Source organism: Camellia sinensis, chromosome 3 (assembly GCF_055761805.1).
Source record: "Camellia sinensis isolate YWXY chromosome 3, ASM5576180v1, whole genome shotgun sequence".
Taxonomy (NCBI): Eukaryota; Viridiplantae; Streptophyta; class Magnoliopsida; order Ericales; family Theaceae; genus Camellia; species Camellia sinensis.
The window spans coordinates 172,671,586-172,697,961 of record NC_138963.1 but is presented as its reverse complement, the minus strand read 5'-3'; the positions used below and the strand labels follow the sequence as shown (position 1 = coordinate 172,697,961).

The 26,376-nt window shown below is 38.9% G+C and overlaps 1 protein-coding gene across 5 annotated transcripts; it reads left to right on the top strand.

Annotated features, from left to right (window-relative positions):
- Nucleotides 1-25,920, top strand: LOC114269236 (protein GIGANTEA). 5 transcript variants are annotated; one of them, XM_082921460.1, is made up of 16 exons: nt 64-290; nt 973-1,292; nt 8,276-8,564; nt 10,927-10,998; nt 11,257-11,311; nt 11,427-11,569; nt 11,699-11,952; nt 13,931-13,986; nt 14,340-14,577; nt 14,658-14,808; nt 18,898-19,107; nt 19,268-20,797; nt 21,799-21,867; nt 24,487-24,705; nt 24,930-25,022; nt 25,258-25,920. In XM_082921460.1, exons 3-16 carry the CDS (start codon nt 8,553-8,555, stop codon nt 25,555-25,557), a joined length of 3,402 nt encoding a protein of 1,133 aa, XP_082777586.1. In that variant the 5' UTR covers nt 64-290; nt 973-1,292; nt 8,276-8,552; the 3' UTR covers nt 25,558-25,920. The 5 variants fall into 5 exon arrangements, with proteins under 5 accessions (XP_082777584.1, XP_082777587.1, XP_082777586.1 ...); XM_082921458.1 differs by lacking the exon at nt 8,276-8,564 and having other exon boundaries at nt 1-290; XM_082921459.1 differs by lacking the exon at nt 8,276-8,564 and having other exon boundaries at nt 984-1,292.
- Nucleotides 25,921-26,376: the final 456 nt, after the last annotated feature.

The following is a 26,376-nucleotide window of genomic DNA, read 5'->3' as shown; positions in this document are numbered from 1 at the left end:
TTTTTTTTTTTTGGTTTGACATACATCCAAGGTTTTTAAGCGTGGAAAATATCATTGCCACGCATGAAGCGTCCGGATCTGAGGAAGACAGAGAGAGCTGCTAAAGATCTCCTCTTTTTCTCTCTCTCTAGACTATCTCCACCCAACCAAAATCTGCTACTTCTGCTAGGAGAGAAAAAAAGAAGAGAAAAATACAAAGCTCAAATTTGAAGTCGCAACTCAAAACCTAAAATCACTCGCACCAATTCGCAACAAATACGAAGGAAAAATCTTCTAGACATAATTCGCAGGCAAGTAAAACAGATATATATATATATATATATATATTTGTTTTCTTTCTATTTTTTGATATGATGGTTTTATGGTGAAATTTCGTACTCGGTTCTGTTTGGTTGTTGTGGAAAATGCTAGAAACGAAAATAAATCGTTTTGTTGTTGTAGTTTTCAGACAGACTAAACTGATCCATTTTAAACCGTTTTGGATTAGCGTAATTTTTTTTTTTTTTTTTAGAAATAGTAGTAGTAGTGGTAGTAGTGTGTGTGTGTGTTTTTTTTTTTTTTTTTTTTGGGTATTTTCTCAGCAACCAAACAGAGGTTATAGAAATTCAATTCATGATTTTCTAAGTTTATCGACAAATTTCTTCAATAAACCTGGTGAATATTCGTTTTTGTGTTATTTGAATAGTCGCCAAATAACGATTCCTTTGTTGAGTTTTGTCGTTTTGATTAATCAAAGCACTAACAAGGCTTATTTACTCTCATTTCAAATGATTTTCGATTAAAGTAGCTAGAAATTTTAGTTTACCAAAAAAAGTTGCTTATATATCTACAGAGAATTTGGGCTTAGCTTATAGTTTGTTTGTTTGTTTTTTAATTCCTGAATTGGATAGTTTTTTCCCAATCTTTTTATTTTTTAGTTTGCTTAAGTGAATATTGATGATATTTTATTTTGCATCTTTGATTATGTTTCAGTGACTTTGCAGAGCCGGCAATTATTGAGTTCATACTGCTTGCGAGTGATAGATGCAATTTGTAATTTTCTAGGCGGATGAACTTGGAAGCTTCTCCGTTATTGATTGATTAAAAGATCTGGGTTGGTGCTCTGTTTGGCCTTGAGAATGTTGAATTACAATCTTCTGATCCTTGATTGGTAGTGGTTGAAGTGAGAGTACCTATTGCCTCTATTCTTACCGAAAAAATATTATATGGCTAGTTCATGTGAAAGGTGGATCGATAGTCTTCAATTCTCCTCGTTGTTCTGGTCTCCACCACAAGATGCACAGCAACGAAAGGTGTGATTCATTTATTAACAAACATTTGACAGTAAAATATTACAATATTTCTTTTATTGTTTACTGGATGTAAGTTGCTTTTTATTTATTTTATGTGTGTGTGTTTCTGTTTCGTTTCTATTGGTTATGTGTCTAAACAAATTAGTTGTGTCATGCTCTTTACAAGGTGCATTCATGAACTGACTCACAACACCAATTGTAAATATCTAGTTAGGTCTAGTGTTGGTCAATTAAATGAGATGTCTAACAAAACGTTGAGACATGCCTAGGTCATCCAGCAACTTACCAGACGTTGATATGAGTTTTGACATTAGGATCCATAGGAATTGAAGTGAGTTTACGCCCTAACATACCCATATCATGAAGCAAGTCAAGAGTGTACTTTTTTTTAAGACAAGGAGATCCTTTCCCTTGAGCGAGCCACCTCAATTTCCTGAAAATATTTGAGACATCCCAAATCTTTAATGGCCTTGTTTGGGAAGTTGGCTATTTTAGTTTTTGGCTATTTTAGTAGGCAAAAAATTTTGTGTTTGGGAAGATGGTTGTATTTTTTTGTAGTTAGATGTGATGTTTGTGAGAGAAAAAGTGAAATGATTATGGGTTTGATGTGACATTTTGTCTTATTGATTATTTTAGCCTAAAAAGCCAATTAATAGCCTTTCCCAAACAAGGCCAATATCAAAACTTTGGCCCAAGTCCTCCTTTCCTTGACCAATGTCGACAGAGTCATCACCTGTGAGAATAATATCATCCACATAAACTAATAAGACTACACACTGACTTGTAGAATTTTGACGAATGAAACAAGTGTGATCGGAGTGACACTGAACAAAGCCCATAGATATAATAACAGAACTGAAGCGATCAAACCATGCTCGTGGAGATTGTTTCATAGGTTGTATTCTTTAGGTATCATAAAGAAGTATAGAAATGGAACTTTTATTAGTTGGAGCTGGTGTGGTTGTATCCCGTAGCTGTACGAAGCAGGAGTGTGGGAGTGCCTAGGTATAGTTATATTGTAAGAAACGTATGGCTCTGATTACCCAACCGATAAGGGTGTGAGAACAATGCAATGCAATGGTAGAGGATTTTTTTCAATGTACTGAGAAAACACTCAAAAGAAAAATCTCTCACGTGTATGAAAAACGTATCTTAGAATTTTTGAGTTTAATGAAAACAGTTGTGTTAAATCTCAGTTAGGTTACCCTAAAAATGGATCAAGGATGAGGGTAACCAAACTTGTTTAGGAAAAGATTACACGAAAATCATTATTGGCTATTGATCCCTACAAAGGAGCAATAGATCACTCCATAAAAACATTGCTAATGCCTGTTTTGGCAATTGATTGCTCTCTACTAGGTTGAAAACCAAAATTAAGCCTTGGCACAAGAATTGACTTATTCGTGTCAGCAATTGATTGATGCACCAGAGGGATTGATGGTGAAGATTAGAGATCGATCACCTTCGTCTGCTTTAGAGATCGATTACTTGCACGAGGGAATCAATCACTAAGTTTGTTTTTCTTGGAAAAAGTTAATTTATATGAAAATGACTTTTGCAAAAAACCTTTCTAGGATCTAGTCAGTTTAATAAATACCCAATGCATGGACCTATAATGCAATCTCTTGTGAACACGAGAGTTTACCTGTGCTTGTAATGGAACAAAGCTTGATAACAATGAAGTGAGTGAATAGAAGGTAACACCCTAACCAACTACCCATACAAAAGCAAAAACCTATACTCCATTACCTCATGGTTTGCCACACAGAAATAGCTAAGATACCATTGTTACATGGCCTGGGATAGAACTTAACCCCAAAAGCTAGCTCTTAAGGTGAGGGTGCCCTTACACTTATATGCTTAATATTACCTTAGCACTTAGGCGATGTGGGGCTTCGCTTAAAAGAATGGAAAAAATTATTTGACTTACCAATCAATGAGGTGGAGACCATCTATATATAAATATATTCATGATACAATTTAGGAAATAATATGCACAAGGTAAGATTCCTACAATCAAAATAATTTCTATTCTAATTTCCATATTCAAACATATAATATTTTGATTCTTATATTCAGCACTCCCCCTTAAGTTGGCGTGAAGATATTCAACAAACGCAGCTTGTCAATGAAAGACTGGAGCAAAGTTGGTTTCACAGATTTTATGAATATATCTGTCAACTGCTGAGAAGAAGAGATGAAGGATGGACACACAATACCAGTCTGAACCTTTTCTCAAATGAAATGTATGTTAACCTCGATATGCTTGGTACGCTCATGAAGCACAAAATCAAGGGATAACATAATGGCAGATTTGTTGTCACAAATTAAAGATGAATGAATAGTCTCCTCAAAACCCAATTCAGCCAGAATAGAGCAAATTCAAAGAATCTCACATGTCCTATATGCAATAGCCCAATACTCAGCCTCTGCAGAAGACCAAGAAACAATAGCCTGCTCCTAACTTTTCCATGAGATAAGATGATCATCATAGAAAGTACAGAAGCTAGAAGTGGAGCACCGATCAATCTTAAATCTTGCATAGTCGGCATCGGTGAAACAAGAGAGCCCAGATTGGAGCCCAGCGGTAAAGAACAATTTCAAGCTAGGAGAAGTTTTTAAATACCTCGAAATATGATGAACTGTGTCAAGGTGCTCTTTACGAGGTGTATGCATGAACTGACTTACAACACTAACAGCAAATGTCAAGTTAGGTCTAATGTTGGTCAAATAAATGAGGCGTCTAACAAGACGCTAATACATGCCTGGGTCATTTAGCAACTCACCAGACTCTGATGTGAGTTTGACATTAGGATCCATAGGAGTAGAAGCAGGTTTACACCCTAACATACCCATATCATGAAACAAGTCAAGGGTGTAATTTCTTTAAGACAAGGAGATCCCCTTCCTTGAGCAAGCCACCTTAATTCCCAGAATATATTTGAGATATTCCAGATCCTTAATATCAAAAGTTTGGCCCAAGTCCTTCTTTACTTGACCAATGCCGACATAGTTATCACCTATGAGAATAATATCATCCACATAAACTAACAAGACTATACACTGACCTGTAGAATTTCGATGAATGAAGCAAGTGTGATTGGAGTGGCACTGAACAAAGCCCATAGATATAATAACAGAACTAAAGCGACCAAACCATGCTCGTGGAGACTGTTTCAGACCATACAAGGATTTACGTAAACGGCACACTTTTTTCGAATACTCCTCATCAGCTCATCTCAAGAAGATCCCTCATGGAGAAATGTTTTCTTAACATCAAGCTGATGAAAAGGCCAAGAATGAGATACTACAACAGAGATAAGGAGACGTACATAAGTAAGCTTGGCGACGGGGCAAAAGTGGCACCAAAATTCTTGCCAGGAATCTGTGTGAAACCTTTGGCTACTAAGCGGGCTGTAACAGTCAACTAAGCCATCAGTGAGGTATTTTATGGTGAACACCCATTTGCAATCAATTGTGCTTTCCTTAGTAGGTAAAGTTACAAGATTCCAAGTGTGATTCTATTCTAAGGCCGCCATCTCAGTCTGCATAGCCGCTACTTATTTGGGATTTTGAAAGGCCTCAGACACAGAATGAGAAATGGACTCCGACTCAAGTTTGCCAAGAAAAGAACAGTAAGAAGGGGAAACCCTGTCATAGGAAAGATACTAGGAAAGAGGATGATTAGTACTACTCAAATAACTCAAACGATTTGGAGGATGCCGATCCCGATGTGGGTTACGACGAGGAGGTGGAGGAGGAGCTAAAGGAAAAGAGTTACTTGACCCAAAGATCGGCAAAAGCGACAGGAGGGGCTGAGTGCGTGGGCGACGGGAGTATACTTGCAATGGGGAAGGAGGCGAAGGTTGAGAAGGAGAAAGGAGGACATCCTTATTTTTAACTTTGTCCAAAATGGTCACCAGGCGAACAATGAAAGTAATAGGAGGAGAAGCCTACAAAGAAGGGTTAGTACCAAAGAAAGGAAAATCCTCACAAAATTTAACATCCAAAGTGTGGTGAAAGTGACAAGATATAGGGTCATAACACCTATACCCTTTGGACATGAAAGAGTACCCTAAGCAGATATAACAAATAAATTTGTCATCTAACTTTGTGCAAGTGAGATTTCAATTTTGAACAAAACAAGTACACCCAAAGATACAAGGTAAGAGTGGAAATAGAGTGGTAGTGGGCATAAGGATATGAAACGAAGTGAGACCATGCAACACACGACTAGGGGTCCTATTAATGAGGTAAACAGCAGTAAGGACAACCATATGCCAATAAGACTTGGGAACACTCATACCTCGAAGAAGACATCAGACAACAAACATAATATGACGATTTTTGTGTTCAGCAACATCATTTTGTTCAGGGATCCGAGGACAAGGAAGTTGTTGAAGAATACCGGTTTGATTGAGATGGACACAAAATGCATTAGAAATATATTCCCCATCATTATCAGAATGGATAGTCCCAACAATTGTATGAAACTGAGTTTTAACCATCTGTAAAAATTGGACAAAAATGGAAAATACGTCAGATATACGACGAAGTAGATAAACCAAGTGCACCTACTATGATCATCAATAAAAGTCACATAATATCTATGATCAGAAAAAGCGGTGACAGGGGAAAGGCCCCAGACATCAGAATGTATAAGATCAAAAGCACTAGGAGCATGAGTCATATGAGGGATATAGCTAGTACTAGTATGCTTAGACAACTCACAAACCACATAATGAAATTTAAAATCATTGCAAGCTTTATTAAATGAAGGAAAAAGTTGACATAAATATTGAAAATTAACATGACTCATACGAGCGTGCCATAATTATAAAGTCTGAATATTAAAAACACTAGACATAGAAGCAGGCAAAACGGAAGTCTGAAAACTAGCTAAGGAAGAAGAGGAATGCTTGTCTGATGGATTCCTAAAGTAGTATAACCCATCATGCTCATAGCTCTTGCCAAAAATCTTCTTCGAACTCGGGTCTTATAAAAGGCAAAAAGAAGGTAAGAAGATGACAACACAATTAAATTGTTTGGCAAGACGACTAACGTATTAGAGATTATATGCAAAATTTAGAACATGTAAAATAGATGATAAAGTAATGATAGGAGATAAAAGACACTACACCCTTATGACGAATAGATGATAACGAACCATCAGCAAGACACACAGATTGGGCAATAATAGTAGGGACTGGCGAAGAAAGAAAGAAAAATTCACCCGTCATATGATCGTTAACCCCAGAATCTAGAGTCCATGAGGGACTAGCAGACTGAACATGGAAAGCAGCAGAATACTTGTTGCAAGGGTAGCAGCAGTGGTAGATGATGGGCCATGAGAACTGGCAATAAAAGATCTAAGCTGAGCTTGAAGCTGACCAATATGAGTATTATTCCTGTAAATTAGGGAGATGAGAAGACCCAGGAGCAGGAGTAATGGAATCCACTAGAGTTGCAATGCGAAGGGTTCCAGCACCACAAGGGCGAAGTTTGAAGCAACGAGCCTTAACATGACTAGAAGCACCACAATGATGACAAGTAACTGGACCAGTAGAACCCCGGGAACCAGACTTTGTAGCAAGAGCCATCTGATTGTTGAATATGAAAATTAGAGTACATAGAATCTTTTTATTTTTAGTATTATGTATATAATCTGTGATTGTATCAATTACTGATTTAGTATTGTTTTCTTATTTATATCTGTTCCTAAATTGTATCATGAATCTATTATATATACATGGCCTCTACCTCATTCATTGATAAACCAAATAATTCTTTTCATTCTTTTCGGTATCAGAGCTAAGTTAAGTACCTAATAATTTTGCTTCATCGGCGGGCGGCAGCCTTGCCTTAGACGCCCATCGGACCTCAATCCATTCTACTGTCACATTTTCTTTCAGTATCACTTTGTGGTGATCTCTTCCTCTATTTGCTAGTTTATTCCTATCACAAATATTTCTATCATATTTTTTTTACTTGCAATCCATTTTTTCGTGTGTTTCTTTTCCACTTTGTCTTTCCCTCTATTGCAACCTCAAATAGATTTCTATTTTCAAACCTATTTGAGTTTGAGGGAGGGGGGGTATTATTCCTATATCATGGTGAGCATGGTGATATACCATGTGAATCACCTAAGCCGCCCCATCTGGCACACAACCTAAGTTGCCCCTTTTGGCGCACAACCCAAGTCGCCTCCTTGGCGCACCACCTAAGCTGCCCCCCTGGCGCACTTTCTAATAAGCTGTCCCTTGGCGCACTCAGTCATCTATTGTCATTATCGTTCAGCACCACATCATAAGTTATGTGTGTGCCACGCTTGCTGATTCAATATCCATTCTCTACATCGGTCTGGCATGTCTCGACATTGATTCCGGTTAGTCTCTATAACGGTCTGACATGACCATTTAAACTGTTCCGACATTAGTTTCAACTAGTTTTTACAACAGTCCAGCACGACCATAAACTATCTACCGTCATTAGCTCTGGCCTCTGATGCTGACCAGGGTCTTGTTGGCTGCCGACCAGGGTGTTTCCTAGCCATAGATGCTTTGGCAGCTCTTCTAGGGCAGTTCAGTCTTTGCTTTTTTCCCTTTTCTAGGGTGTGGTGTTGATGTATTAAACACTTTTTAGCCTTTTTTTATTTAGTGGACTGCTAGATTTGTTCGGTAGCATTTACTTGAACTAGCCGTTTAGTTTTTTCCGACTTCTTCTAGTCATCCATTAACAAGCTGCGATTGTTGAATATCTTCACACTAGCTTGAGGGGGAGTGTTGAATATAGAAATTAGATTACATAGAATCTTTTTATTTTTAGTATTATGTATATAATATGCGATTGTGTCAATCGCTGATTTAGTATTTTTTCCTTATATGTATCGTTTCCTAAATTGTATCACGAATCTAATATATATACATGGCCTCTACCTCACTCATGGATAAGTCAAATAATTCTTTTCATTCTTTTCTAATCAGATGAAACTGGAGACAGAAGAGAAGGATTCGGTTGAACGAGACGCTTATGATGATCATCACTATCAATGATGGCAAATGCCTTATAGAGAGAGGGCATGGGTGATGTGTGTAAAATCTGAGTTCGAAGGGATTCAAACTCAGAATTTAAACCCATCAAAAACTGTAAGTGTGTTGGTGAGCAAGGCATTTGGACACAAGAGAGGCAGCATTTGGACACAAGAGAGGCAGCATTTGTTGGTAACTCAGTCAAGGGCTCATACTGAGCCAATTCTTCCTAATGGGCTTGAAGGTATCTAAAGAATTCTGACATAGAAAAACCCAACGCAGACTAGGAAGCACAAGCAATATCTTGATAAAGTTTAAAGATGCGAGCATCGTTATGAGCGTGAGCATACATCTGTGACAAAGCATGCCATAGACCAGGAACAATGTTGTAATAGAGAAACATGTGATAAATACGATCTTCCATAGAGTTGAACATCCGTGTCAAAATAGTACAATTATCAATATCCCCCTGTGCACATGTACGATCTGTTGTAGTAGGCTGGGTAGTGGAAGATAAATGCCAATGAGCTTTTTCCTTGCCCCCAAAATAGAGTTTGAGGGAGCAGCAAAATTTTTCCTATTCAACACCACACTCGTAATATGATGAACAAGAGTTTGGTGAGAAGAGAGAAAAATCAGAACTAATTGGGACAGGCTTAGTGGGTATATCAGCAAAGGATGGATCAGTCATGGTGGGAGAAGAGGGGCTGAAAAACATACAAAGATAGCAACACAGTCCAAGAAAAAATAAGAAATCAGAAAAAACTCAACGGCTTATCCAAATAGATGCTACCGAATAAACCTGGTAGCCTAAAAGAATAAAAGGGCAGACAAAGGGGCTTAATATATCAGTCCACTCACCCCAAGAAGGGAAAAAAATAGCCATAGACCGCCTAAAGAGACAGCCGAAAGACATAAGACTAGAACCAAGTCTGGTCGGCAACAACCAGAGCCTCGATAGGGATAAAGAAGGCCTGCCAAGGTGAAGATAAGGAAGGAGAGGGGCTGGGTGAAGGCTAGGTTGAGGCTGTCGGAAGGAGAAAAGGAGTTGGAAAGGGTTGTTGGAGGCTAGGTGAAGGCTAGGAAAGGCTGAAAAAAGGTTGGGCTGAGGCTGTCAGAGGGAGAAAAAGAGCTGGAAAGGGCTGTCGGAGGCTAGAGAGAAGAAAGAAGGGGTGGTGGGTGGTTGAGAGAGAGATAACTAGAGAGGCTCTGATTCCAAAAAGAATGGAAAGAATTATTTGACTTACCAATCAACGAGGTAAAGGCCATGTATATATAATATATTCATGATATAATTTAGGGAACAATATATACAAGGCAAGATTCCTACAATCAAAAAAATTCCTATTCTAATTTCCATATTCAAACATAATAGTTTGATTCCTATATTCAACACGCTTCACACCCTCCCTCACGCCTAAAGTGCTCACTCGGCAGCACTTGCGGTCTGTAGGCCAGAACACACGCCTTACCCATCCCTAAGCACTCCAGTTCTGATATCATGTTACACAGTCTTGGGTAGAACTCAACTCCAAACGTTAGCTCTTAAGGTGAGGGTTTCCTCACGCTTATGTACTTAATATTACTTTAGTACTCAGGTGGTGTGGGAAATCACTTCACAACCATATCCTATTATAGACATGATACCGTGGTGGTTGATGAAAGTTACTTGAGGACCACATGGCATTGAAGAGTATGGTGGTTGATGGAAGTTTTTTGAACAGAGTATTGTTTTTTTTGGTACATCCAAGGCCATAGACTAGGGGAGGGGGAGTTTTACATATGGCAAGAATCAAACCCTTGACTCCTAGTGAGATGCCATGGTATTGACCAACTAATTCCACCGAGGAAATGATTTGTTCCACATTTATAGGTATAGCTAGAAATATACTTAATTATTTCAGAAGTCGGCCTTTCACACAAACTTTAAGAGCAACTTTCAGAGAAATTTGAGGATGTCCTAGTGATTATAAATTTGCAAATTTTTGCTGTTTGGTTTGTTTGTCCATATAGGAGTTGATACCCTCTATTGATTATTTGCATAAGCAATGTGGTTTTTAGTGTTCACTTATTAATTTCAATCTTCTCAAACTCATTTCTGGACACCTGTAAGGAGACTCCCTTCTCAAAAGGAGACTATCATAGGTGACTATCATAGGTGACTAAGTAAAAAATGACGTCACCATTTACCCTATTTACTTCTTCAAATACCACTATATAGGGTTAGGAAAAAATGGGTTTGTGACGTAGAGATTAATGTAATTTTCAAGAAAGGACAGGATGCAACTATCTGTCTTGATGCTTCTTTAATTTATGCGATGGAAATATACTCCTAGCCTTAACCACTATGCTTCACATTTATGAAGCTTTTCTTTATGATAAGGTTGACACTGATAAGTTGTTTTATATAGATTGAGTGACACCTTGATGGTAATTATAAATGGTCAAGTCTTTGCTTTGCATGATTTTGTAATATTATCTTAAGTTTTCTTGTTGATCTTTGTTCTTATATTATATGGTTTTATACCTTCTATTAGTTTCAATTATTACTGATAATAGGCAATGTTCCTTTTATTTTTTTCTCCCTTTCCGAATCTTATTTCTAGGATCAAATTACTGCCTATGTTGAGTACTTTGGTCAGTTCACATCAGAACAGTTTCCCGAAGATATAGCTGAGGTACTATTTTTCCCCCATCTTATCTGAGTGTGTTTTTCCTCCTTTTATTTTTTTTGGTTAAAAGTTTTTGATTGTTATTTTCTTTCGTATATAGCATTTATTATCATCATTTCGTTTTTAAACTGCCTTTTCTTGTTGACATTTTTAAAACTAGAATACTTGATTAATTCTATCTCCAATAGTTATTAAATGTAAATGTTGTTTGCTGATTAAACCAATAAGAAATGTTGCTAATTGATGCCATCTTATTTTTGACAGCTGATCCGTAACTGTTATCCATCTAAGGAATTATGCCTTTTTGACGATGTTTTAGGTATCGGTTCTCACCCATGTTGATCTTTACAGCAATTGATTGTCAAAGGTGTTTTTCCTTTAATGTTTTGGCAGCATACTAACTTTTTTTTTTTTTGTAATTGTACAATTACCAGCAATTTTTGTCCTTCATCACCCGGAGCATGGACACGCTGTCATTCTTCCTATTATTTCGTGTATCATTGATGGTACACTGGAGTATGATCGAAGTATTCCCCCATTTGCTTCTTTCATTTCCTTAGTCTGCCCAAGTAGTGAGGTATGGAAACACCAGCACAAATTTGTTTAGGCTATTTTTTATTTGTTACAATACCTGGGTGATGATTTTTCTTTCTTTCTAAACTGAATTTGGTAATTAAGAGTTGATTCTACTTTGTTAATTTTCCAGAATGAGTACTCTGAACAGTGGGCTCTGGCATGTGGAGAGATTTTAAGAATTTTGACTCATTACAATCGTCCAATTTACAAGGTTGATCATCAACACAGTGAAGCCGACAGAAGTGACAGTGGCAGCCTTGCTACGAGTAACTCTGCAAATGGGAATGTACAACAGGAAAGGAAACCCTTTAGGCCTTTATCTCCATGGATTACTGATATATTGCTGGCTGCACCTCTGGGTATTAGAAGTGACTACTTCCGTTGGTAAGTGAGTGAGTTGGCTCTTTTGTGGCTTGAAGTTTCCATTCAGGTCAGAAAAATTCTGCATTATGGCATTGATAGTTTGTCAACCTCATGCTTTTGAATTTAGAGATGGAAGCTTCAGTTGGATCAAGTTACAATCTTATTGAATTCCATGCAATATTCATGTTTGTATCACAGGATGAAAATTCTGTGAAGAATCTAATGGCTCTGTCATACTGCACAGAGGAAGAGAAGCTCACTTGGAATAGACAATGCAAATGTATCACTGTGTATATCAATGCACTTGTTTTTGCTACTTGTTAACACATTAGTATCTACTTTATCGTTCTGAGTATGTGCAGTTACACATTATTCAGGGCTTCATATGTCATTTTGTTGGCTATGGTAGATTTTGAAGAAATGATAGTTACACTCCTGATTATGATGCTATTTGCAAGTTTGGAACGAGCGATTAACATCTTACTAGCTTGATGGAAATCATTGGTGATGTCTTTATTTTCTTATAGTTTAGGCTCTTCATAATTATTATTATTGTTACATAATAATGTTGCATTTATTATAGGTTTCCTTTGTGGGGGTGATGGTAAGTGACGTTGTTGGTCGTGGACTGTCCAGGAATCATGGTACACACTAAGATGGTGTGAAAGCACCAGAGGTGGAGAGGGAGAGAGCGAAGTAGTGTTAGAGTAGAGATAGGGTGACAGTGAGGGAGGAGAGCCTCTAAGGTAGTGGAGCTCTCTGCACATGGAATAGCTTGCTTATAATGTTGTTGTGTATGGAGGGGGAGACCCCTTTTTATAGGAGAGTTGGGTTATGGAGGCCAACTCACTCTTGTAGGCTGTGCTGAGTAGGTGCGATACATCTTACAAGATTGCAGTGGGTAGTGTGATACACTTCTTGAGGGGCTACTCTGAGGGAGTGAGTCAAGCAGCTTTGATCATCCCTCAACTTTAACCACCAATCCACGAGTCCCTCCCTGATGATCCCCTGGAGGGTCATGGGTTGCTTGGGCACCCCCATAGTTGAGGCACCCACTCCCGAGGGGTGTCCCTAGGCCCTACTCTCGGCCTGGGCAAGCTATAATGTGTAGGTGTGCCAAGTGGAGGTGGAGCCTTGGCGGTGAAGTGACTGCCAAGTGGGTGAGGTGTGGCACATGGCGCCGAGTGGGTAGTCGCCAAGTGATGGTAGCGAGGCAAGTAGATGTTCACGGAGTGAGGGATATGCTCGTTGAGCAGTGGTATAGAGGAGAGCAGATGGTTGTAAAGTGGGGGATTTGCTCGCGGAGTTGGGGGTATTGAGGTGAGCAAATGGTTGCTGAGCTGGGTATTTGGTCCTGTAGTGGGGTCGCCTTGGGTGAGCAGTTGTCTAGGCAAAGCTTATGCCTTGAGGTTGTGGGGTCCACTCCTTGGTGGTCATATGGCCAATCAAAGGTATTTAGATACCTACACCCTTCAGAAGTTTAGCTCACTCACACATAATCAGGTATAAGGTATCACTCTGCCACTCTGATTACATGAACATACTTGATTGAACTTCTTCTCTTCTCTTTTTGAAAATCATAGATATTGATTCTTTATATGGTCTAAGTTTTCCTACCTCGTGTACATTTTCTTTCAAGGATTTTCATGTTGTCTCCAATCCTTCACTCACCCTTTTTGTGCTTGCATGGGCTGCACATGAAGTGATGGGTTTTCATTTCGTGGTATATCATTAGGAGAAGCATGAATCTCTAGGAGGTTACTTATGGTCCCTTGTTTTCTTTTAGCAGCATTTCATTAGGTTTGGCACTATAATGGTTTTAGATTTGTAGACAACTGTAGACGACAGTCTTAGATAATGAATCCAATATGGTATAAACAATTCATCACATAATTAATGTAAAAGCACATATTTTGATAATTATTTTAATTCTTTATGAACTATTTTAACTAGTTGGTGCTATGCTCCCTTACATCATTGACTTTTCGTGCATTAACAGGTGTGGAGGGGTGATGGGAAAATATGCAGCTGGAGAACTCAAGCCACCTTCAACTAGTAAGTGGAGTTCCTCTTCTGGAATTTGCACTATGATTGTACGTATTGTGGTTCTATGTGTATGTTCCAAACCCATCTAGTTTACTAACCCTAGTCTAGAGTCCTTCTACATCTCAAAACCCTAAACCTACTGTCTTTCCATAACCAAAACGCACCAAAAATTCAATTATAAGTGGCTCTGTCATAAGGTTCTCTATACCTGTCTTAGATCTCATAATTTGTTTGTATACTCCGTAACCTTCAAACTTCATATAAACCATATATTAAGTTATGTCTTGTTATGTTATTAATACGAAAATGTTAATGATATTTATCACTGAGAAACAAAGGTATTGATTTGGCATTTCTTTTAGCTTCTCGAGGATCAGGGAAGCACCCCCAGCTCATGCCATCAACTCCAAGATGGGCTGTTGCCAATGGCGCTGGTGTTATATTAAGTGTTTGCGATGAGGAAGTTGCTTGCTATGAGACTGCTACTTTAACTGCAGCTGCTGTTCCTGCACTTCTGCTTCCTCCTCCAACAACAGCTATGGATGAGCACCTTGTAGCAGGGCTACCTCCTCTTGAGCCATATGCTCGTTTATTTCATCGGTACATTTCTGGGCCTTTCACTACAGTCCACTGAAACTACTTGAAAAGTGTTTCTGAACTTTGTTTTTGTTCTGGCTTAGCTATTATGCAATTGCTAGTCCAAGTGCCACACAAAGACTTCTTCTTGGACTTCTAGAAGCGCCTCCATCCTGGGCACCTGATGCACTTGATGCTGCTGTACAACTTGTGGAACTGCTTAGAGCAGCTGAAGATCATGCATCTGGCATGAGGGTGAGTTGTGAGTTAACCCTTCTTGATTTAACCCATTTAAATACACTATATGCCATACTATCAAATGGCAATCGATATCATAAAGAAATTAATATCTCCATATTCTTTATTTACTTTGAATTGAGTTATTTTGGGAACTATGTAAATCATAGGCTGAGACCGTTCCATAGGATCGAATTGAACGAAATTAACTGTGCATGTTACATTATTCAGGTTGGCTTGGAATTTCATTTTTAGTAGGGAATTGCTGTCTATATTGTCATTTTACTTGTCCATACCTTTTAGTGGATTTCCATAGTAGGTAGATGTTGATTAGGCCAAAGTCTTGTAATGGGCGTCAGCATTGATGATATGCACTAAAGCAACCATATGAAAAGCCCTGGTTGGAAATGCATTTTTTTTTTTTTTTTTTTTTTTTTTTTTTCGGTTGGTAAAAAATTTGCTTGACCTTAGAATGAGTGCATTTGGGTTTAGGGTTATCGTTTTTAGATTAATGGCCCAATTGATAAATTTATAGAGGCTTCCTAAAAACTGGTACCTATCTTAGGCTTTTTGTGACCAAAATTAAGCAGCTTCTTAAAAGGGTGGATCTAGAATTGCAGTATTGGAGAATCTATAGGTGGGACCCCATTGACATAGTTTTTTTTCCCCATCTGTACAGAACTTCAATGTTGTAGAGGCTCCAATCCGTATTTGTTTGTTTGTTCAAATCATCTCTTGAATGTTAATTTCTTCACGAGCCTCAATAATCAGTATGGCTTTTACATTCAAAAGAACGTGAGATTATAGGTGTCTTTCTGATGAATTAGCAAAGGACATACATAATCAATCAAAAAGAAAAAATAAAAAATAGAAGAAATAACAGAGGATATTTGGAACTTAAAAATTGCTTAGATTCATTCTAATGAAAGGTTAGCTCTTACTTCATACAATAGAGACATGTTAATGTTTATTATGGAAAGCACTAATGCATGACACATATTTTGGATTTTTATAGTTAAAGTACTAAATATAAGAGGTGGGCTATACAGGAGGCACGACTAGGGCTTACACTAATCATTCCAAAGAATCTAAGGGTTCATCTTCCCCAAAATATCATACATGAGAACTGATCTGGTCAGGATTATAATACATCAAGAACCTTCATCTAGCATTCTTATGGAAAGCCTTGGAGAGGTGTCCTCATAAAAATTATGCAAACATAGAAACATTGTGTACAACATTATGATATAAAATATGCAGTCCATGATGGAGTTATTTACTACAGCATGCAATGCTCGATTACTAGTTTGAGGTCATATCTTGTCAGCGAAGTAGATCAAAATAGGCTTAGATACTGACCAGATTGAAGCTTGGGTAACCAGCTTAGGGAATGATAGAATATCACCCCCTATTTATAAATGAAGATTTAGGGTTTACAAGAAAGGCAATTACAAGATGATCCCTGAGTGCTATCCCTGAGTGCATAAAATGATTACAGATAGACCCTAGTGTACCTTTCGGCTAATATAATATGCTAATACTTAATATAATATGCTAACACTCTCCTTCAAGCTGGTGCGAAGATATCTCTCATGCCCAGCTTGCCTAATATGTCATGAAATGGTTTATTCCCAATCCCCTTGGTGAGAATGTCAGCAAGTTGTTCACCAGACTGGACAAAGGGAGTACAAATGGTACCACTAGTGAGTTTCTCCTTAATGAAGTGGCGATCAATCTCAACATGTTTTGTCCTGTCATGTTGAACTGGATTGTGAGCGATGTTGATGGCGGCCTTATTATCACAGTATAACCGCATGGAGTCCGTCTGATCAATACCTAGATCACGCAACAATAATTTGATCCATAAAAGTTCACACACACCTTGTGCCATAGCTCTAAACTCAGCTTCTGCGCTTGACCTGGCAACCACATTCTGTTTCTTACTCCTCCAAGTAACTAGGTTGCCGCCAACAAATGTGCAATACCCTGAAGTTGATCTCCTATCGGTTACTGACCCAGCCCAGTCAGCATCTGTATAGGCTTCTACACGAAGATGATCATACTTTGAAAAATACAGACCCTTTCCAGGAGCAGACTTCAAATACCTCAAGATTCTCATGACAGCCTCAAGGTGAATCTGATGAGGAGCATGCATAAACTGACTAACTATACTGACAGCAACAGCAATATCAGGACGGGAGTGAGATAGGTAAATGAGCTTACCCACTAATCGTTGATAGCTCCCCCTATCCACAACTTCTCCTCCTTCATCATCCCCTAATTTCTGATTGGGTTCCAGGGGGGTGGCACATGCCTTGCAGCCAAGCATCCCAGTTTCCTTCAACAGGTCAAGCACATATTTTCTCTGTGAGATAAATATCTCATCCTTAGAGCGAGCAACTTCAATTCCCAGAAAATACTTCAAGCTGCCCAAGTCTTTGATTTCAAACTCTTTAGCTAAATATTTCTTCAACAGAGGTATTTCCCCACTATCATTGCCTGTAAGAACTATGTCATCTACATAAACAATAAGTGCTGTAGTCTTACCGTGTGAGGAATGTTTCACAAACAATGTGTGATCTGCCTGACTTTGTTTGAAGCCATATTTAAACATAGCCTGAGTGAATCTCTCAAACCAAGCCCTTGGAGACTGTTTGAGACCATATAATGACTTCCGAAGTTTGCATACTTTGCCTTCTGTTTGATGATCCTCAAAACCCGGAGGAATGTCCATATATACTTCTTCTTCGAGGTCACCATGGAGAAAAGCATTCTTGACATCAAACTGATAAAGCGGCCAATCTAGATTAGCTGCTAGAGAGAGAAGTACTCTGACTGAATTCATTTTAGCCACGGGTGCGAAGGTCTCCTGATAATCAATGCCATATGTCTGAGTAAACCCTTTTGCCACAAGTCTTGCCTTGTAACGCTCAATAGACCCATCTGCTTTGTGTTTTACAGTATATACCCATTTACATCCCACAGGTCGTTTGCTCGTAGGTAACTCAGTCAATTCCCAAGTGCCATTCTTCCTAAGTGCTTTCATTTCCTCAATCATGGCTAGTTTCCATCCAGAGGTAGCAAGAGCATCCTGAAAATGGTTAGGAATGCTAACAGAGGAAATATTGGACACAAACACTCTATATGAGGATGACAAATGAGAGTATGATACAAACTGTGAGATAGGATGTTGAGTACAAGATCTCACACCCTTCCTCTTGGCAATAGGAACATCAAGATCAGTGGACTCGAGAGATTCAAAGTTACCTCGACTCTCATCAGAAGCAGGAGATGGCAGTGGGGTAGCAGAAACGGTCCCGTGTATCCAGTTAACTTGTTTTCTGTCTATGTCCCGGACATAAACATGCCCATCCGTATTCTTGGTGACAGTGGGTTCTATAGTCCCAGTAGAAGAGGGGGGTGCAAGAACAACTGATTCCACCATAGGAAGCACAGTAGTAGAGGGTGGTGCAAGAACAACTGGTTCCACCATAGGAGGCACAGGACTCACTTCACACCAAGGCTCCCCCGGAAATGAGGACGGTGAGGGCGATGACGGCTGGAGGAGATGAGACGAAGACGAAGACGAAGACGAGCTGAGGAAGACGACCGAGAGATGAGGACGACTAGGGCGATGAACGACGAGGGCGATGACGGCTGGAGGAGATGAGACGAAGGCGAAGACGAGCTGAGGAGTCGAAGACGAAGCAGACGAGCTGAGCGACGAAGACGAAGACGACAGAGGACGACTGGAGGAGATCAACCCAGTAGATGATCCAACTAGGTACGTTTTGAACCCTAACCCTAGATGTGTAGCTCTGATACCATGAAGCTTGGGTAACCAGCTTGGGGAATGATAGAATATCACCCCCTATTTATAAATGAAGATTTAGGGTTTACAAGAAAGGCAATTACAAGATGATCCCTGAGTGCTATCCCTGAGTGCATAAAATGATTACAGACAGACCCTAGTGTACCTTTCGGCTAATATAATATGCTAATACTTAATATAATATGCTAACACAGATTTTCTTATGGAGGGAATTGATCAGCTTGTTGAGTTATTTCTACCAAATGCATGACTCAATCATTTTATTGCTGATGTAGCTTCCAAGGAACTGGATGCATTTGCATTTCCTGCGTGCAATTGGGACTGCAATGTCAATGAGAGCAGGGATTGCTGCAGATGCTGCGGCTGCATTGCTTTTTCGCATACTTTCACAACCTGCATTGCTTTTTCCTCCACTGGGGCAAGTTGAAGGAGTTGAACTTCAGCATGAACCTCAGGGTGGTTATATTTCATCCTACAGGAAGCAGGTAGTGGGCAGGAATTGTTGTTTCAGTTTTATTTTTACGATTTCCAGTTATGAAAGAGCATGGTCTCTGGTGATGCCTTTGAATTTGGGTTCCTTTGTATGAAGATTTGCTTCCTGAATTTAACTACCTTCTGTACAATTTTTTTTTTTTTTTTAATTAGATAGAAGTGCCTGGAGCTGAAGCAACCATTGAAGCCACTGCCCAAGGGATTGCATCAATGCTATGTGCCCATGGGCCTGAGGTTGAATGGAGAATATGTACCATATGGGAAGCTGCTTATGGTCTGATTCCATTAAGTTCCTCAGCTGTTGACCTTCCTGAAATTATCGTTGCAACCCCCTTGCAACCTCCCATTCTATCATGGAATTTGTACATACCTCTCCTTAAAGTCCTGGAGTATCTTCCTCGTGGAAGTCCATCCGAAGCATGTCTCATGAAAATTTTTGTAGCTACCGTTGAAGCGATTCTTCAAAGAACATTTCCACCTAAGTCCTCCAGAGAAGAAATCAGGAAAGCGAGGTATCTTTTTGGTGTTGGGTCTGCCTCAAAAAATCATGCTGTTGCAGAGCTTCGCACAATGGTCCACTCACTATTTTTGGAATCGTGCGCCTCTGTAGAGCTTGCTTCACGCTTACTTTTTGTTGCGTTAACAGTGTGTGTTAGTCATGAAGCTCAGCAACCCAATGGGAGCAAAAGGCCAAGTGGTGAAGATAATCATCCTCCTGATGAAATCAGCAAGGACTTGCAAGTGACACCTGAGAACCAGAGAGAAATGAGAACTAGGAAAACAAAGAAACAGGGCCCTGTAGCTGCATTTGATTCTTTTGTTCTAGCAGCTGTCTGTGCTCTTGCCTGTGAACTTCAGTTGTTCCCTTTGATTTCAGGAGGGAATAATCGTTCAGATGTATCGAAGCCTGCAATTATAAATGGTTCTCCTAATGAGCTCGGGAATAGTATTGACTCTGCAGTTTGTCATACTCACAGACTATTGGCAATTTTAGAGGCACTTTTTTCGCTGAAACCATCTTCAGTCGGCACCTCATGGAGTTACAGTTCCAATGAGATAGTCGCTGCTGCAATGGTTGCTGCTCATATATCTGAATTATTCAGACGATCAAAGGCTTGCATGCATGCTCTATCTGTCTTGATGCGGTGCAAGTGGGATAATGAAATTCACTCCAGGGCATCTTCACTATACAATCTCATAGATATTCATAGCAAGGCTGTTGCATCTATAGTTAACAAGGCAGAACCACTCGAAGCACATTTGATGCAAGGACCAGTTTGGAAAGATAGCCCAATGGGTCATGCTAGCAGAAAACAAAATAAATGTGCAAATTCTAGCTGCACTGAATCAGTGCAGCCATCTTCCCTGCAGTGTGATAATTTGGCAGATTCAAGAACTTCACCTAAGAGTGAGAAAGCTTCTCATTCAACTGCAGGCACGGGAAATCTCACAGGAAAAGGAATTGCAAGCTTTCCATTAGATGCATCGGATTTGGCCAACTTTCTCACAATGGATAGGCATATAGGATTTAATTGCAGTGCACAAGTTATTCTGAGATCAGTACTGGTAGAGAAGCAAGAACTGTGTTTCTCAGTTGTTTCATTGCTCTGGCATAAATTGATTGCAGCCCCTGAAACACAACCCAGTGCAGAAGGCACTTCTGCTCAGCAAGGATGGAGGCAGGTAATATGTGATATTTCAAATCTCATGCAATATCTCTTTTTAGATCATTTCACATTCAAATCACTAAATTTTTTCAAACATTTATCTAGAAAAGATCATATTTGTCTGAAAAAGCACATTACAAATTTGGAAATTCAAGGGCAATACTGCTTTCTTAATTCTATCTTTAATAAGAAGCTTTATTTCTTGCATTTTCATTGTTGTTTGTACACCTCAAAATCTATTTCTGGGCGTACCCTGTGCACGAAGCTCCCGCTTAAGTGGGGTCTGAGGAAGGGTTGATGTCCCCAGCCTTACCCCCGCAAGCGGAGAGGCTGTTTCTGCAACTCGAACCCCTGACCACTAGGTCACCAAGGGGTAGCTTTACCGCTACGCCAGGCCTGCCCTTCACCTTAAAATCTATTTCTGAAGCTTCAAAATGTCGGGCCGGTACATATATATGTGATTTTTTTAATATTTTCTTATGTGATTATTTATTTTCTCTTTTTTGATTTATTAGCGCTATCTAAGAGTAGTTCATTTTTTCATACCTATGCTTTATGTTCAAATCATCAAGCAATGGTTTCTTTGGCATGTATATTGGTAGTACCATCCCATGGAAGATTAAAAAAACATAGAAAATTATTGAATTGTTGGAACTTTTGTATTTTTTTAACTTCAAGGGAAAACCAAGCTGATTAGGCACACTTCTTTATATGGTTGTCAGTGACCCATCGGTTACGTGGGTTGAATACTACAACTGCTTCAATGCATGCATGTTTTATGACAGAGTTGAATTTTCATGATTGATAACTAGTTTAAGATTTCTTATCCTGCAATATTTCTTTTTAGATTTCTTATCCTGCAATATTTCTTTGATTATGTTCTCACTTCTCTTTTACAAGTCATTGCATTTATCTGTGTGGCATTTGCATGTGGGTAATGGAGTAAATTTTTTGTTAAATCCGTATGTTCTTTACATAAAATGTGCTCAGAGTTGACTATCTAATGTAAATGTACAGGTGGTTGATGCACTATGCAATGTCGTATCAGCATCACCAACAAAAGCTGCAACAGCTGTTGTTCTTCAGGTCCAAATTTTGTTCGTCTTACAACTTATATACTTGAATAATGGTGACACCTATTTTTGATTTTGGTGGACACAGAAAGGCATTAAATAGTTTAATCTACCTTTATTTTATTTTTATTTTTTGATAAATAAGAACAATATTATTAAAAAAGCATCAACAAATATCCAATAATTACAATCGATGAGGAAACAAAGACTCAATGAATCCAAAAAGGCAAATACATCCGGATCCATAGTTCCTAACACCCATCTATGTAAAACAACCAACAACTTGTTTTTCAGACAAGGAACCGAAACCGCTAAACCCTCAAACGTCCAACGATTCCATTCCAACCACACCAACCGCATTAACCATAAATGAGCCAACAACTAAGCCTTCTGACATCTCTTCCCAACCCTACCCCCTCTTCAACTCGCCAACACCTCCCTCACCGTCCCTCGCTGCACCCAAACCAAATTGAAAACACAAAAATCAACCTCCATAACGGAGACGTCATTGGACAATGAAGAAGGCGGCGTGGCATAGACTTTGCATCCTGACAATACAAACAACAACAATTGGCCAAAACATGCCCACGATACATCAAATTATCCAATGTCAAAATCCGACCATCCACGGCCGACCAAACAAAAAAAGAAAGCCACTTTAGATAGCAACCCAGAAACCCAAACCCCCCCACCAAGGGAAAGAAACATCCCTGGCCATCAACTATATCGATAAAACGAAGATACAAAAAACACCCCTTTAGCCCCCTTGCACCTCAACCTCAACCTCAAACCATACAACTCTGCCAACAGGTCTACCAACTGGTCAACCTCCCAATCAAACATTGATTGACGAAGCTTTACATCCCATACCATCCTACCATCCACAATGGACAAGTAAGAAGCAACTTCCACATCCTGACGATCTGCAATCTGGAACACCAATGGAAACCAGCCAACCAACCAAACTCTACTCACCACACCACCAATCCAAAACCTCACCCGAGGCCCACAGCCAACATTGAAACTAATCCACCTCCAAAACTCCCCCCTCCCAAGCCAAATACCCTTCCACAAACCGCTCCCATGAGAACTCAACTTCCCAGAACACCAATCCCCCCACTCGATGCCACATTTAGCCACCACCAACCTTCGTCAAAACCGATCCATTATATTACCTTTATTATATTACAAAAAGGGCTAAAAATCAACTGTTGCTTTTCATGGCCTAATTTTGGCGGAGGTACCACCTAGCAACTGTTCTATTAGCAACCTCAAATATTTGTATAATTTAATTTTAGGGTTAAATTTACTTTACTCCCTTGTGGTTTAGACTTGGAACACTTTACCCCCTAAGGTTCAAATATATGCTGAGAATCCCCTTGTGGTTTTGGACTAAATTGCAATTCTAACTCTGTTAACAGTAAAAATGAAATGACCTTAATACCCTTCTATTCTTTTGGCTTGTTTTTTTAGTTTTGTTATTTTCTTTGGCTCTTTTCTATTATACAAATTTCTTTCCTATATTTAACTAACATTAACTAAATTAAATATCTACTTATCCCTAAATCTATAGTTGTTTATTATAAATCACATTATAAACATAATTTCTAATTTAAATAACATTAATTTAATTAAATCACAAATTATCGCTAAATCTCTAATTATTTATTATAAATCACATTATATACATAATTTCTAATTTAAATAGCATTAATTTAATTAAATCACAAATTATGCCTAAATTTCTAATTTAGTAAATCACACTATATCTTCCAAAGGAACTGACCGTTTATGTATCATATATATGTATATTTCAGAGGAAGTGTATACTATACATATACATACGTATATCAATTGCTTTTGCTGCGATGAATTGAAAGTCTTGCAATGGAAATTATGATTGATTTCTGTGTCTGTGAGAATGACGAACGTGCTTTGAAATAGAAAAAGCAACAGCGGTGACCGTGGTATGATGGTCAGAATTTACAGAAGAGACTGGTGATGCTGGTATGTTGGTGACGCTGGTAGGCGACTGAAGAAGGCAGTGGCAATGATGGTCCAGGACTGAAAGGAGGCGGCAACGGTGGTCCAAGAAGGAAGAGATGGTGACGATGCTGGTCGGAATTTACAGAAGAGGCAGCGGCGGTATCAGAGATGCTGGTCATGGATGGGAGATTCAGCGACGGCGACAGTTGAGGATGGGAGAGGAGGCGACGGCGCTGGTTTGGGAGGGGGAGGGAAAAAGGGTGGCTGGTCAAGGTGAGGGAAGAGGATGGTTGGGTAGAGTTTTACAGATTTGGAAATTGATGATGAAGATGAGGGTAGACTTTGGAAATTGATGATGACGATGATGATGATGATGAGGGTAGAAAAGTCTATTTTAATTTTAATTTTACATTAATTAAAAAAAGGCCACTCTCAAAATCAGCGTGTGTATAACATTTTCCGTTAGTTTGGACAGAAATTGTAATAGTTGCAATTTAGTCAAAAACCACATGGAGGTTGTCTGCCTATTTTTAAACCATAGTGGCGTAAAGTGCTCCAAGCCTAAACAAGGGGTAAAGTGAATTTTGTCCTTAATTTTAATAATTTCATTTGTTTAGTTACTTTATTTCTCTCATGTGCTCGTCAGGCGGATAGGGAATTGCAGTCTTGGATTGCTAAAGACAACGATCAAGGTCAAAAGATGTGGAGAATCAACCAGCGAATTGTGAAACTGATTGTGGAGCTAATGAGAAACCATGACAGCCCAGAGTCATTAGTAATTTTGGCTAGTGCTTCAGATCTTCTTCTGCGTGCCACGGATGGGATGCTCATCGATGGAGAAGCATGCACTTTACCACAGCTGGAGGTAACATCTCGCAATTTATTAGTCAAATACACTATCCTCTTTCAAATCCTCTAACCTTCGATTTTAAAATTTGTTTTAGACCATCACACTGTTTTCAAGTGTTCACTGGCATTTTGAGTTCTTTTATGTCCATCTCTTGAAAATGGTTAGCACGATATGAAACTATGTATCATCCCATGCCTTGACGATGTATTAACTAATACTGTAAAACAATAAATGTGTAGCTCCTTGAAGCAACAGCTAGAGCAATTCAACCAGCTCTTGAGTGGGGCAAATCAGGATTGGCAGTTGCAGATTGCCTTTCAAACCTGTTAAAGGTAATTACTTAAACCCCCCTAGTGGAGATGTTGAATCTCATGTAATGTCAAGGAAGGCATAAAAGAGATCATACGAGCACTTGATTGTGTTGAAATTTGCGCTCTCATGTCGTTTAATAGTGGCATATAGGCATAAAAAGATTCCAAATACAAAGATTTTCTATTTTTGCCTAGTTTAATTCCTTTGAAGTATGCATACCTTACTGATATGAATTACCTTCACAAATGCATGCAGTGTCGCGTACCGGCTACAATACAATGCCTTTCTCATCCGAGTGCTCATGTCCGTGCTCTTAGCACATCAGTTCTTCGTGATATTTGGCATACTGGTTCAATAAAATCTAGTACTAAACAAGTGGACATAAACCACTTACATGATGCCACTTATCAATATCTAGATGTAGGCACCATTGATTGGCAAGCGGATATTGAGAAGTGTCTAACATGGGAAGCTCATGGAAGACTTGCAACTGGAATGCCTATTCATTTTCTAGATATTGCTGCTAAGGAATTAGGATGTTCTATATCAATTTGAGATTTCTAGCACTTGTCAGCTGCTTTAGATTCATTGGTATTCATTACAAGTGAGGATTTGCAAAAACAAGAAAACCAATTTTCATGAAGGATACTGAAAGGAAGGAGAAGTTCTTCGATGGTGAGTGGTAAAATGTCATTATCGTCCTTTACACAATAATGGCTGGTGTACAGTGAGATTGTAGACATGGCTGATGATGTTCAATGTGATGTTGTTCAACTTTATTTGCACAACTTCATTTCGTATTGGGTCAGAAACCGACATTTTACTTTATTGAGTAGATTATCATGGATTTCTTTTGGCATAAGAATACTGAATATCAGGCTGTCTCGGTTATATAATATTTGGTTTTTTCCCCTCCAACATTATTATCTTGGTGGAAATTGCACTGTTTTTGTTACCTCATCATTCTTGCTCTTAAACTGTGGCCTTTCTACCTTAATATGGCTGACATGGAGTTCTGAATTTCCTGCCTTCATTGATTCATGACATGTGAGTCGATCCATCATGGTATTGAGTGGAAATTCTCAAATTCAATTGGCAAGAATTACCTTTGAATTCATGGGATTGGATGACTCTATAACTTGCATATTACTGATTCATGTGCTGAGTTGTGGATGGTTAAAACTTGCATGGTTATTCTTTAGTATTGATCTTGCTAGTCTATGCGCAATAGTAGGAATCTGAAATTGAAACTATATGTAAAACAGAAGGGCAGTTTTGTTTAGTAAATGTCTAAAATTACAGAAAAGAAAAATAGCTCATTGATCACATATGAAAAATCAGAGCTTACCGGTTACATCTCAATAAAGCCAACGG